Source organism: Scyliorhinus torazame, chromosome 10 (genome assembly GCF_047496885.1).
Source record: "Scyliorhinus torazame isolate Kashiwa2021f chromosome 10, sScyTor2.1, whole genome shotgun sequence".
NCBI lineage: Eukaryota > Metazoa > Chordata > Chondrichthyes > Carcharhiniformes > Scyliorhinidae > Scyliorhinus > Scyliorhinus torazame.
This window is the reverse complement of record NC_092716.1, coordinates 97,976,049-97,990,891: the sequence shown is the minus strand read 5'-3', so window position 1 is coordinate 97,990,891 and position 14,843 is coordinate 97,976,049. Positions and strand designations below refer to the sequence as shown.

Genomic DNA, 14,843 nt, shown 5'->3' with positions numbered 1-14,843 from the left:
CATTTCTTAAAGGTACTCTCACATGACAATTTGAAGTAGTACAGATGGGACTGGACACTGTGCAATCATCAGTGAGTATCCAGACTTTAGGGCCATGTGGAGGTCACTGATGAAGTAACTGAAGATAGTTAGGTCTAGGTCCTTGCCCTGAGGAATTCCTGCAGTAATGTCCTGGGTCAGAAATTATTGGACTCCAACAACGACAACTATCTTCCTTTGAGCTAGGAATGACTCGCACCCTCTGCAATTCAGCTCTTTTACTCCTGTTCAGATCATGGCTCTAATGAGGAGCCATATGTTCCTGGCAGAACCTAAACTGAGTTTCAGCGAGGTTATCAGTTGGCAACTATCACTTGATAGCACTGAATAGTCACATAAGTACTGTGGCTACATGAGCAGGTCAGAGGCTGGGAATTCTGCAACAGGGGACTCACCTCCTGACCCCCCAAAACACAAGGCACAATTTGACATGGAAAGGAATGGTGTCAACTAGCCTGGATGAGTGCAACTCCAGCAACACTTAAGGAGCTTGACACTACCCACAACTAAGCAGCGCATTTGTTTAACATCTCACCCATCACCTTCCCCCAAAGAGGCTTCCGGGGTAGTAAATGGCTGGGTTGGATTGATCCTGTTTTTTGTGGACCAGTATACAGCACCAAACTCTGTGACAGGAAGCAAATTGCACTATACCATTGGGCAGGATCCCATCAGATAAAGATTGTCCAGAATACACTGTAACAGCAGTGTAGACTGTGACAAACGTCAGCTCATTGAGTGCAAACTCACCTTTTCCATTACTCGCCTGGACATGGCAGAAATTTCCAGGCTATAAACCTACGGAAACACAAAGTCAGTGAGCAAAGGAACAAATTAGTAAGTCAGACTAGTTGTACCTGCGATATCTAGCGCAAGTCTGATTCAGGTCCAGTCAATGTTGCACTCTCAATCCCCCATCACAGTTTAGCACAAGGATTGCAAATAAGATGATAAGATTCGGACCGAGTTGCTATGCCATTGAATAAGATCATGCTGATCTGAATTGTGGCCTTAACTTCACTTTCCTGCATGCCCCCCACCCCCCACTGACCCTTGAATATCCCAGCCTCCATGGGACGACGATTCCAATGTCTAACAACTCTGAGAACAAAAATCCTCATTTCCACCTTAAATGGGAGATCCTTATTTTCAAACTGTGCCCCTGGTTCTAGACTCCCCACAAGTGGAAATGTCCTCCCAACATCCAACCCTGTCAAGTCCTTTCAGAATCTTATGTTTCAATAAAATCACCTCTCACTCCTCTAAATTCCAATGAGTGTAGGCCCGACCTGCTCAACCTTTCCACAAGATAACCCTTCATTCCAGGAATCAACCGAGTGAGCCTTCTCTGAACTGCTTCCAACACAAGTACATCTTCCTTCAGTAAGGAGGCCAAAACTGTACACCATATGCGATCTCACTAAGGTTGTATAGCTGCAGCAACACTTTCCTACTTTTGTACTCCATTCCCCTTGCAAGGCTAACATTCAATGTGCCTTCCTAGTTACTTGCTGTACCTGCATGTTAGCTTTCTGTGACTCATGTGCCAAGACACTAAGATTCCCCTTTGACATAGATTCTGAAATCTCTCTATTTAAATAATCAAATTTTTCTATTTTTCCTGCCAAAGTTCATTATACTCCATATGCCAAATTTGTGCCCATTCACTTCATCTATCCGTATCGCTTTGCAGACTCGCCCTCTTCACAACTTGCTTTCCTACCTATTTTTGTGTCATCAGCAATATTGGCTACCATACACTCAGCCCCCTTCATCCAAGTCATTGATATAGATTATAAATAGTTGAGGCCCCAGCACTGATCTATTCAGCACTCCACTATTTATGGTTTGCCAACTCGAAAACAGCCTGTCTATTCTGACTATTTATTTCTGGAAACTAACATGTTACCCCCCCCCCCCATCTCACACCATGAGCTCTTATCTTGTATAGTAAGCTTTTATGTGGCACATTATGGAATGCCTTTTGGAAATCCAAATATACCACATTTACTGGTTTCCCATTAATCACCCTGCTTGTTACATCCTCAAATAACACTGCCAAATTAACACAATTCAGACAAAAATGGAAGTACGACTGGGGACAGAGGTAAGGTGGGGACTCTGGAGCGAAGCACTGGGCAGAGCGAATTCACCTCCTGCACAAGGCTAAGCCTAACGCAGTTCAAAGTGGCGTGCAGAGCGCACCTGACCAGAACCCGAATGAGCAGGTTCTTCCAGGAGGTGGAGGACAAACGTGAGCGGTGTCAGAGGGCCCCGGCCAACCACACCCACATGTTTTTGGCTTGCCCCAAACGTGCTGGGTTCTGGACAACCTTCGCCGAGGCAATGTCCAAGCTTGTGGGGGTGAGGGTGAAGCCATACCCAATAGTGGCAATCTTGGGATATCGGAGCAGCCAGAGTTACACATGGAGGTGGGGGCCAACGCCTTTGCTTTTGCTTCCCTAATTGCACACCGGAGAATGGGCTGGCGATCGGCAGCAGCACCCAAAGCTGCAGACTGGCTCGCTGACCTCTCGGAATTTCTCCACCTGGAGAAGATTAAGTACGGCATCCGAGGGTCAGAGGAAGGCTTCCTGGATACTTGGGGGCAGTTTGTCGGTCTGTTCCTAAACCTGTTCGAGACCAGCAACGAGGAGTAAGCTAAGAATAAAAAAAAGATAGCTGAGGAACCAAAGGTCTGCGCAACCCGGAGAGGGGGGGGGGCCGGAAGGAAGGTCGGGAAACCACAGAAGAGGAATTATAGACCGATCCAGAGGGCAACAAAATGTATGTACAGTTAGTTAACTGAAGGACAAAATAAATCTCTCTGTAAAATAAAGTAAATTAGCGCGGGCAAGAAAAATGTAATGTAGATACACAACAACTGTTTATAAATGAGAAAAGCCAATAAAAAGATTTTCAAAAAAAAATTACCCGTGGGAAGGTGAAAAACACATTAACACAATTTCCCTTTCACAAACCCATGTTCATTCTGCCCGATCGTCTGATTATTTGAAATGTCCTACTGTTAATAGATTGTCCTCATGACAGGTGTTAGACTAACCAGCCTATAATTTCTTGCATTCCTTTCTGGAAGAGGTGTTACATTTGTAGTTTTCCACTTCACTGGAACCTTTCCAGAATCCAGGGAATTTTGGAAGACCACAACCAAAGCACCCACTACTTCTGCAGGAAATGTAGATATGGGACATTGGGCAAGAACAGGATCAAACTCACCCACATCACTCTCATGGTCAAATAGTAGGCCAATGCCCACCATCTTAATTTGCATATAAATGACAGTCGGGTTAACTGATGGCAAGTTTACTATAAAAAGGGTCATGGATTGCTATTGGTTCAGAGGAGAAGGAAAAATCAACTACGGCAACTGCCAGTCAGTCAACTCGGGCATTAAATTGCAACCGCAAATCCAACTCCCAGCCTTCCTCCAGAAACGTCTATACCTGTGCAGCGCCCAACAAGTGAGCAAAGAGAGACAGCAGGCTTCCATCGCTGATGGTCATACATACGCTATCCGGTTTCACAACCTGTGGAAAGACAACGGTAGATTTGCAAGCATCACAGTCACACAATGGTAACAGAAACCTTGATGTGTCATTTCACAGCTGACATTAATTCTCAAGTTAAAGCTAATTCTTTACAAAATATTTAATTGTTCAAATAAATCTGGTCTATGAAGTTAGCTGTCTACAATATTGATTTAAACCCCACCACCCCCAACCCCCCCCAGAGGTAAAATAGACTATCACAAGCTCCTTAGAGGTTTTCCTGAATATCACAAATTTCAGTGCATGGGGAGCAAAGGCCTGGACGACAGCTGAAAAGTAGTAACATGTCCAACAGTACAGTGTGATCAAAGGTAGTTATTGACAGGAATACACCGAGGCTCACCCAGCATTTACTTCACCTCCAAGAACCTCTCATCCTTCTGTTCTCCCACTCCTCCATGTGCTAACCACAGAGCATCATGCTCGCCACCTAGTTACTGATGTAACTGAGGATTAACGAGCAGAATCTGGACCATACTACATGCCCTACAGCACTATGATAACCCTAGCATTCATCACTTTGCCATGGGTATGATGAATGGCCTGAACCACATGGCTCAGTGAGTTCCAGCTCCACTCTGTTGGATGTACATTTTCGCCTTGATACAAGGTCTATTCTCTTCATAGCACGGGCCCTAAAAAGCTGTAGATTGTTGAGTACGAAGCAGTGTCCCCGTAGTCCTTCAAAAAAGTTGGATGGTACTGTTCTTAGAGCGCAGTTGGGGTGAGGGTGGGCTGGCGCTGCCGAACCTCTGCAGCTGTTATTGGGCAGCGAATATATTCATGATTCGGAAATGGGTAGTAGAGGGTGGTGGTGGGGTGGCGTGGAAACGGTTGGAGGCGGCGTCCAGGGGTACTAGCCTGGGGACATTGATAACGGCACCGCTGCCGCCGACATGGTGCACCACGAGCCCAGTGGTGATGGCGACATTGAGGATCTGGGGTCAGTGGAGACGGCACAGGGGGGAGGTAGGGGCCTCAGTCTGGACCCCGATACGAAACAATCACAGGTTCGTTCCAGGTAGAATAGATGGTGGGTTCCTAAGCTGGCACAGAGCGGGTATTAAAAGGATGGGGGACTTGTTTATTGACAGGGCTTTTGCTAGCCCGAGGGCGCTGGAAGAGAAAGTTGGGTTGCCCCCAGGGAATACCTTTAGGTACCTGCAGGTCCGGGCTTTCGTGAGGAAGCAGATGGGGGAATTTCCACTGCTACCGGCCCAGAGGATACAGGACAGGGTGGTCTCGGGCATATGGGTAGGGGACGGAAAGGTATCGGATATATACCAGGAGCTGCAGGAGGCCTCGGTGGAAGAGCTGAGGGGCAAGTGGGAGGAGGAGCTGGGTGAGGGCCTGTGGGCAGACGCCCAGGGCAGGGTCAATTCCTCCTCATCTTGTGCCAGGCTTAGCCTGATTCAGTTTAAGGTGGTGCACCGGGCACATATGACAGTGGCGAGAATGAGCAAGTTCTTTGGGGTGGAGGACAGGTGTGTGAGGTGTTCTGGGAGCCCAGCAAACCATATCCATTTGTCTTGGGCATGCCCGACACTTACAGAATTTGAGAGGCTTTGCAAAGGCTATGTCCAAGGTCTTGGACACTCAGGTAAAGCCGAGTCTGGGGATAGCGATATTTGGGGTGTCAGAAGATCTGGGAGTGCAGGAGTTGAAAGAGGCCAGAGTCTTGGCCTTTGCCTCCTTGGTAGCCCGGAGATGGCTCTTGTTAATGTGGAGGGACCCGAAACCCCCAAGTGTGGAGACTTGGGTCAGTGACATGGCTGGGTTTCGAAGTTTGGAAAGGATAAAGTTTGCCTTAAGAGGGTCCTTGCAGGGGTTCTCCAGGCGGTGGCAACCGTTCCTTAACTTTCTCGCGAACATTAAGTGGGGGGGGGGGGGGCGCGGAGATGGGGGTGGTGGATAGATTTCACTGATAAAGGGCAGATACCCCCCCCCTTGTTTTGTTAAGTTGTTAATTCGCTTTTTGCTTTTCTTTATTATCATTATGTTTTTGTTGCTTTCTTTCTGTAGTGGTTTGTCAAATTTTGAATAAAAACAATTTTTTTTTTTTTTTAAAAAGCTGGATGGTTCAGCAAAGGCCTAGAGAGAGCAAAATAAATTCCTTCTGTATCCTCCAGCCCCCATAAGGAATATGGCCGAATGTTATGGAGGGTTTATTTAATGGAAGATTTACTATCTATCTGGTTTGATTGATACATCAACTACAGTAAGCACATTCTATGCCTATATTGTTGGATAAAATCATAATACCTCAATGGATCTGCAGCACATTTAATTCAGGTTGTCTGCATGACATTAGGGTACACAGGCTTCTATAACACATCTAATTTTGTCACAGGGTATGATGTAACCATAGTACCAGGTACTATTCTCTTGCTTGGAAAAATGATAGAAATGCAGATCCATTTTGCAGTACAGTCATTAGGCCTCATATCATAGCCTTTCAAGGTTTCTCTGTCCAGTACTGTTCCATTAGGCCACAGCTGGAGCCTGCCTTTCCAGGATAACACGTCAGTTGTCTGGCTTAATTCTTTCACCATCAAAGTCTCAGTTTCATCTTCCACTATAATTCTATCTTTCATTCCGTTTGTTGGGTATTAACATATATTCATTTATGTTAGGAACTATTCCATATTATTAAATCATTGATCTTTGTGCTAGCAGTCTATGGAGGTTGTAACATTTAATGGACAGAATGTTTCATGCTTGTTACATTTATTGGTTTGTGTCTAGTAACATGGGTGAGGCCCTAAGAGTGTTTTGATAGGTCACCAGATCAGTTTACGGGTCAGTGAACAACTCTTTATGAGGCAGTCAGCCAGCCAGCATGTGTCAGAAAGATAAAAGGGACAGAAACAGATCCCAGTTAAATTAAAGAGAGAGCTGCAAGCAGTATCAAAAGGGCCATTGGGGAAAAGGTACCCATGCTTGGCATGGACATTGATCTGAAAGTTTGCTTGTAAGCTATTGTTTGTGTGTACCTGGGAATCTAGGAGGAAGGAATCTTGGAAGGTGAGATTGAAACTCTGTGAGGCAGGCCATTGCTAACGCCATCCAACTGGGATCAACATTTGGAGAGAATTCCAAGGCAGGATCTTCAACGGTGGAGATTGGAAACCCTTGTGAGAAAGGCAAAGTTTCAGTGAGATTAGGTGACTCACTGTGGGACTAACATTTGGGTTTGTTGAGAAATCCATCAAATCGGACTTCATACTTACCTTGAATGTTAGAGTATAAAATAAATATTATAAATATTCCAAATAGTTTTATCTTTCTGGCCAAGAATCGTCACATATTACTCAATCTTAATTTAGGCTGCATTGTGATCAACAAGTCACATCTTCTACAATTTCTACTTCCTCATTTGCTTTCTATCCTCTATCTCTACCTAATATGTTTTGCAGTTAACAGTTCCTTGACTGAAGGTCTTGCTCGCATTTTCCCCACACAACTCGTTCTTGTACTTCTTCTTTGGGGAAATCAGCCATAATCCTTTGTGTTGAAGTCAACTTACCCTAACTTGGCAATTTTCAGTATACAGATTCCAATGTTAACTGTTTCTGTTGTGAAAAAATTCAGGTACTCACTGTTTTTAGGGCCTTGATATAGGCCTCATTTCTTCGATGGTCATTTAATTCTCCAAAGCGCTGTCTGTTGCACATGAGATGGGCCTGACAGGAACAGAGGGGCCGTTCATTCAGCACATCATCATCACATGTATCGCTACAGAGAACAAAGTTAAAGAATCAGATAAAAGGATACATTAATTTCCTCTCCTGGTTTTTCCCAGCCATGGAACATATCCAGATGACAGAAGACATCGGAAACACATGAGAACAGACAATTGGAAGATATTGCCAAGACAATACATATCATGCACACAGTAAGGTATGTTTAGAGAGTACTCTGTTCATGGGCAGCACGCTGGCACAGTAGTTAGCATTGCTGCCTCAGAGCGAGGGACCCGGATTTGATTCCTACCTTGGGTGCCTCGGTGGAGTTTGCAAGTTCTCCCAGTGTCTGCGTGGGTTTCCTCAGAGTGCACCAATTTCCTCCCACAGTCCAAAGATGTGCAAGTTAGGTGGACTGCCCATGATAAAATTGTCCCTCAGTGTCCAAAGATGTGCAGGTTAGGTAGAGTTACGGGAATAGGGCAGGTTGGGTGCTCGTTCAGAGGGCCGGTGTAGACTCAATGGGCCGAATGGCCTCCTTCTGCACCGTAGGGATGCTCTGCACAGTAGGTACAGCTAAGGCTTGACAATAAATTGTGCACACACAGGATGGTCAGACAATGCACACAGTACAGCTCAGTCAATATCAATGTGCTAGACTCCACTGTCCCAGCAGATTGGAAATTAGCCAATGGAACACCGCCATTAAAGAAGGGAGATACACAGGGAAATACAGGCCAGTTCGCCTGATGTCATCAGGAAAGCGCTGGGACCTATTAAGAAAGTCTTAATAATGCACTCAAAAGGTTAGCACGGTTGCTTCACAGCGTCAGGGACCCAAGATCGATTCCCGGCTTGGGTCACTGTCTGTGCCGAGTCTGCCCGTTCTCCCTGTGTCTGTGTGGGTTTCCTCCATGTGCTCCAGTTTCCTCCCACAAGTCCCGAAAGACGTGCTGGCTATGTGAATTGGATATTCTGAATTCTCCCTTAGTGTACCCTAACTGGCGCCATAGTGCGGCGACTTGGGGATTTCCACAGTAACTTCATTGCAGAATTAATGTAAGCCTACTTGTGACACTAATAAAGATTATAAAAAATATGATTGAGAGAAAATCAATATGATTTTACGAAAGGAGAATTCTGTTTGATAAATCTATTTTTTTTTTTTTAAGATGCAACAATTGAGGTAGATAATGGGGAAACAGCAGATGTAGTATTACCCGAATTTCCAAAAAGCATTCAATAAGGTGTCACACAAAAGGTTAATCTTCAAAGTAAGGGTCCAATTAGTTTGGCGGTCACATATCAGCACAAATACATATTGGTTCAGGACAGGAAGCAAAAGTACACATAATTGGGGCATTTGAAATGGGCAGGCTGTGACTAGTGGAGTGTCGCAAGGTTCAGTGGTGAGGCCTCAGCTGTACAATCTATATTAATAACTTTAACTTAATGTATCCAAGTTTGATGATTCAAAGCTAGATGTACATTTAAGCTGTGAGGATAGAGAGAGGCTGCAGAGAGATACAGATAGGTTAAGAGAGTGGGCAGCAAGATGGACGATGCAGTGTAACAGGGAAGTGTGAGGTTATTCATTTTGTAGTTAGAATAGAAAAGCATAATACTTTATTAGAAGCATTAAACTTCTAAAAGTTGATGTTCAGAGACACCTGTACAAAGAACGCACTAAGTTGGCACATGCAGGTACAGCAAGCAATTAGGAAGTGAAATGGCATTTTGCCCTTTATTTCAAGGAAATAAAAAAGGCTTGTTATAATCGTACAGGGTTTTGTGAGACCGCACCTGGAATACTGCATGCAATTTTGATCGTCATATTCAAGGATATACGTGAATTGGACAAAGTACAGCAAAGGTTCACAAGATTCATCCCTGGGATGACAGGTTGCCCTGTGATGAGATGTTGAGTGAATTATATCTATATTCTCTGGGAGGTTAGAAGAATGAAAAATACAAGATTCCCAAGGTATTTGACAGGGTAGATAGAGTTTGTTTCTGCTGGCTGGGGGAATCTAAAATATGGAGAGCAGAGTCTCAGGATAGGGGGGTGATCATTTAGGACTGACGAGAACTTCCTTCATACAAATGGCTTCAAATCTTTGGTATTCTCAGCCCAGCTTCATCATGGAATATATTTAAGGCCAAAAGAGACAGATTTTTAGTCTTTCAGGGAATCATGCAATATGAGGAGTCTGGGGAAATGGAGTTAAAGTCCAAGGTCAGCCATGATTGTACTGAATGACAAAGCAGGTTTGTAGTTCCTATGGTCGATTCCTATCTCTTTTATTGGTCTGTATTTCTTGTGTAACTGTACCAAGTCAGCAAGTGTGTTTAGGTAAAAAGTATTGGGACCATAATCCCCACTACATCTTGAATTTCTGTACGTTTAGCAATCATTACAGATTCCATACCTGCCGAGCTCCACTTTATACCACAGAGAGTAGTCGTCATGCATTGCTGAAACATGTAGGCACTCCCCCTCAAGAATGGGTATCTCTTTGGGTAAGAAGTATACACACTGCATCCAGTGATCCCGCCACTGCTAAAACATAAAAATAGCAGTTTCAAACTAGCCTTGAACTCCGAGCCCAGTCAAACAGAGGATAGACACAAAAGCTGAATTACAAGGTAAAGTGACAGCTCATTATTTTTGGCTGAACATGGAAATGAACATGGAAAAGCATAAGGTGGAAAAGGCCTCTCAAATAGTAAGCTGTGTTTAACTGAACTCTCCCTAGATACTGCAAATTAAAAACGTGAAAATAACTGGGTCAATAATAAATATTATGGATTCCCATCTAACATGCAAAGTGAAACATATCTTAAAAACAGTCCATTCTCATGTGTCTTTTTTGGTGGGTTAGAATTTTGCATTTTGTGACACTATAGCTCAACACCGCCATTCTCTTTGTTAGAGCAAAAACGATGCATATAGATACATAGACTTTACAGTCCAGGAGGCCCTTCGGCCCATCAAGACTGCACCAGCTGTAGCCACCTAAATTGGCCAGCTCCCGATTTAAAATGGCGAACGGCAAAGGCTGATGGGAAAGTCAGCCGACATAGACAGAAACCAGCAGCTGCAGGTTTGCTGTGTATTTACCTCTGCAAAGGCCAGACAACATCGATACCAGCGACCATCAGCATAACAAAGTAGCAGCCATCTGCATACTGATGAGCAATCCCCGGGAACAATAAGTAACATTTTGGACACACAAAGCAAAGCCAGACTCCTCGGCGCCAGCAGGAGCCAACACAAAGGAGGTGAATGAGCACCTCAAGACCGCCCATCGACCAGGGAACCGCTCCAGTATTGGAGAAATCGAACCAAGTGATTGGGATGAAGTCCAATCACTTGGGACCAGGTACAGGGTCCACCCCGAAAGGCGGGAAGCCCCTGGGGACTGTAAGAGTTAAGCCCCAAGTTCAAATCGCTCTCTTCACCTCTTCTTCCTGCCCGGGTCACCCAGCAACACGAACCAACATTGACCGTGACCGGTGCAGTGATCATCGACTGAAGCAAGTCTTAATTCAACGCTCGCTACGGGATAGGCGCTCCTAGCTACCAATCCGTACAAACTTCGAATCCCGCAGACTCAGAACCCGAACGAAAGGCCATTTGTTCCCCTGACCTTGTGGGCCAGTCCTAAGTTAAGTATAGGCCTGTTAGTTGTAGAAATAGCTTAGACGTAGAATTTGTGCATGAGTAGCGATTACTGTGTATAATAAATGTGCTTGGATTTAAATCTTACTAATCGGTGTACTGGGTTATTGATCATTACTCGGACTTGAACCTCGTGGCGGTATCATAAGGATACCTGGCGACTCGAGAGCAAAGGTAATAAAACAAGAGCAATTGAACCAAGGAGAAAATTAGCAACACAGCCCATGGAAAGAGCACCCTACTTAAGCACACACCTCCACCCTATCCCCGTAACCCCACCTAACCTTTTTGGACACCAAGGACAATTCAGCGTGGCCAATCTACCTAATCTGCATTTCTTCGGACTGTGGGAGGAAACCGTAGCACCTGGAGGAAACCCATACAGAGGAAGGGAGAACGTGCAGACTCCACACAGACAGTGACCTTAGCCGTGAATCAAACCTGGGACCCTGGAGTTGTGAAGCAACAGTGCTAACCACTGTGCTACTGTGCCGCAAGATCTTGGCTGTTTCTTGTTTATGCTCTCTCCTTATCCCTCTTTCCCAGAAACTCATGTGGAGAGATAGTTCCAGCTGTGGCAACTGCCTTTCAGTAGCTCAACCAAACACATGTACATGAGTACAAGCCCAAATAGTGATGTATGTCAGATTCCTTGCCTATATGGACTATTTAGAGTAATAACTGTGGGTTCAAACCCCACTCCAGAGCCTTGAGCATGCAATCTAGACTGACACCACAGTGCAACATTAAGGAAGTGTCGCACTATCGGAGGCGTCTTCTCTCAGATGAGAATTTAAATGAAGACCTCACCTGCACTCTCAGGTGGATGTAAAACATCACATGGGACATTTGAAATAGAGCTAATATGTTTAAATTGTAGTCTGTACTTTCCAATCTACATTTTTTGCAATTTATCTCATTTCCTGCTCAGTGACCTCTCCTCCAGATCGACACAAAAGTATCCTGAAGCCAAAGGAGGGGTGTTTCTGTCAATACTTCCAGGTGTCAGTTGCACATTTCATGGAACAGGAACCAAGTTACCTTACCTGAATATTATCTGGAGTTGGATGGGCCCAGTATGGTGCCATGGTACATTTGATATTCCCTTCGGGGTCCATGTCTACATCCCACCAGGACAGTGCAACATGAGCCAAGCCACTGGCAGTTGCTCGGGTCTGCACAGTGTGCCGAGCTGGTGAACTGCTCACTGCTTTACTGAAATCCACCCTACAGAAAGAACAAGACACAAATAAAATCAATACGGCACTTATTTTCTCAGATGAGCAGGGGTAATGTAATCACAGCTTCAGTAACACAAATAAATTCCCAATTAGGCACTTCAATTGTACATTTGATGAGCATTTTGAATCCTCAACCCCTACCTGATGGCCTAAAGGATTCTAAAATAGGTAGCTGCAGATATATAGGTCAAAATTTCCCAGATTCCAGAACTGTTCGCAGATTGGAAGATAGCAAATGGAGAAAGTACTCTATTCAAGGAGAGAGAGAGAAAAACAGGAGAACCACAGGCCTGTTAGCCTGATATTATTTGTCAGGAAGATGCTGGAATCTATGGTTTGATCCAATAACGTCAACATGTATTTAAGAAAGGGAAGTCGTGCCTGCCCAATTTATTTAATTTTTTTGAGGATATAGCCTGCAGGGTAGATAAAGGTGATGCAGAATACTTGGATTTCCAAACAGTATTTGATAAGATGCAATGCAAAAGGTTAATATTCAAGATAAGGTCTCGTAGAGCTGGGGGTGATATCTTAGCATGGACAGAAGATTGGTTAACAGATAGGAAGCAAAGATTAGGGATAAATGGGACATTTTCAAGTTGCAGACTGTAATTAGTGGATTGTGCAAGGATCAATGCTTGGGTCTCATATTTATATATATTCATGGCTTAGAAAAAGGGTCAAAGAGCAATACATGTTAGTTTTCTACTGATACAAAGCTCAGTAGGAATGTAAGCTGTGAGGACACAAATGAGCTGTAAAGAGATTTAAACAGGTTAAGCGAGTGGGTAACAAGGTGGCAGAGGAGTATAGTATAATGCGAGGTTATTCATTTTGGTAGTAAGAATAGCAAATCAGGACTTTAAAAAGGCATGAAACTTTTAAATGCTGGTGCTTAGAGAAACTTGGGTGCCTTCACAAGGAACAGAGCAAGCTTGCATGTAGGTACAGCAAGCAATTGGGAATTGCAAGGGGACTGGAGTACAAAAAGAAGGAAATCTTTACAATCTAAACTGTACAGGACTTTGTTAAGACCACATCTGGAATAATGTGCTCATTTTGTCTCCATTTTTTAAGGAAGGATACACTTGCATTTGATGCAGTACAGCAAAGTTTCAATGGATTGGTTCTTGGTCATGGAAAAGATGCTTCCTCTAGGGTGAGTCAAGAACTAGGGGGCACAGTTTTAAAATTAAGCGTTGCCCTTTTAGGACAGAGACGAGCAGAATATTTTTTTCAGAAGGATGTACAAATTTGGAGCACTGTCTCAGAAGGCAATGGAGACAAGGCTCATTCAACATTTTTAGGGCAAAGGTAGATTGATTTCCTTGCCTAAACAGAATCTAAGGTTATCGTGGTACATGTCAAGGTAGAACTTGAGACACAAATAGATCAGCCATTATCTTATTGATCACAGAGGAGGCTTGAGGTTCTGAATGGCCTACAGTATAAATACTGTGACTACAAGAGCAGGTCAGAGGCTAGGAATCCTATAATGAGTAACTCACCTCCTGACTTCTCAAAGCCTGTCCACCACCTACAAGGTACCAGTCAGGAGTGTGATGCAATACTCTCCACTTACCTGAATGAATGCAGCTCCAACAACACTCAAGAAGCTCAACACCTTCCAGGACAAAGCAACCCACTTGATTGGCACCCTTTCCACATTCACTCCCTCCACCACGACACACAGTAGCAGCAGTGTGTCACATCTAGAACATACACTGCAGGAACTCTCCTTCGGCAGCACCTTCCAAAACCACGACCACTACCATCTTGAAGGACAAGGGCAGCAGATACATCTCAACTTGGAAACATATCACCGTTCCTTCACGGTTGCTGGGTCAAAATCCTGGAACACTCCCGAATAGCACAGTGGGTGTACATGGACTGTAGCGGTTCAAGAAGGCAGCTCACCACCGCCTTTCAAGGGCAATTAGAGTTGAGCAACAAATGCTGGCCTTGCCAGTGAAGCCCACATCCCATAAAAATGAATTATAAAGCCTCTCTCCTATTTCACATGTTCATATCAGAGGGCTATCCCATGAGAGGCTGAGTAAATTGGGGCCATATTCTCTGGAGCTTAGAAGAATGAACATGTTTCAATGTGAAGTGGCTTGACAGGGCCTTCACTACAAGACTCTTCCCCCTGGCAGAGGAATCTAGAACACAGGATCAGAAACACAGATAAGGAAACCATAGGCCATAAGACATAGGAGCAGAATTCGGCCCATTGAGTCTAATCCACCATTCAAACATGGCTAATATATGTTTCTCATCCACATTCTCCTGCTTTCTCCCCATAACAACTGATCCCCTTATTAAAGAGCCTATCTCTGTCTTAGAGACACTCAAGTGATCTGGCCTCCAGCGGCAACGAGTTCCACAGGTTCACCACCTTCTCGCTGAAGAAATTCCTCCTCATCTCAGTTTTTATTGAAATTTAGAGTACCTAATTCATTTTTTCCAATTAAGGGGAAATTTAGAGTGGCCAATCCACCTAGCATGCACATCTTTGGGTTGTGGGGACGAAACCCACAAAAACATGGAGAATGTGCAAACTCCACACGGACAGTGACCCAGAGGTGGGATCGAACCTGGGACCTCGGTGCTGTGAGGCAGCAGTGCT

General features: G+C 44.4%; 1 protein-coding gene across 2 annotated transcripts in view; it reads right to left on the bottom strand.

Annotated features, from left to right (window-relative positions):
- prmt7 (protein arginine methyltransferase 7) overlaps window positions 1-14,843 on the bottom strand; it is a 66,137-nt gene that overhangs the window by 27,739 nt on the left and 23,555 nt on the right. The window contains exons 7-11 of one of the 2 annotated variants that reach the window (XM_072518476.1): window positions 12,020-12,200; window positions 9,721-9,851; window positions 7,208-7,343; window positions 3,504-3,587; window positions 790-837 (exon numbers count right to left, since the gene is read on the bottom strand). In XM_072518476.1, coding sequence (XP_072374577.1) covers window positions 790-837; window positions 3,504-3,587; window positions 7,208-7,343; window positions 9,721-9,851; window positions 12,020-12,200 — 580 coding nt within the window. The remainder of the gene's footprint in view (window positions 1-789; window positions 838-3,503; window positions 3,588-7,207; window positions 7,344-9,720; window positions 9,852-12,019; window positions 12,201-14,843) is intronic. The other variant, XM_072518477.1, reaches the window with a different exon arrangement.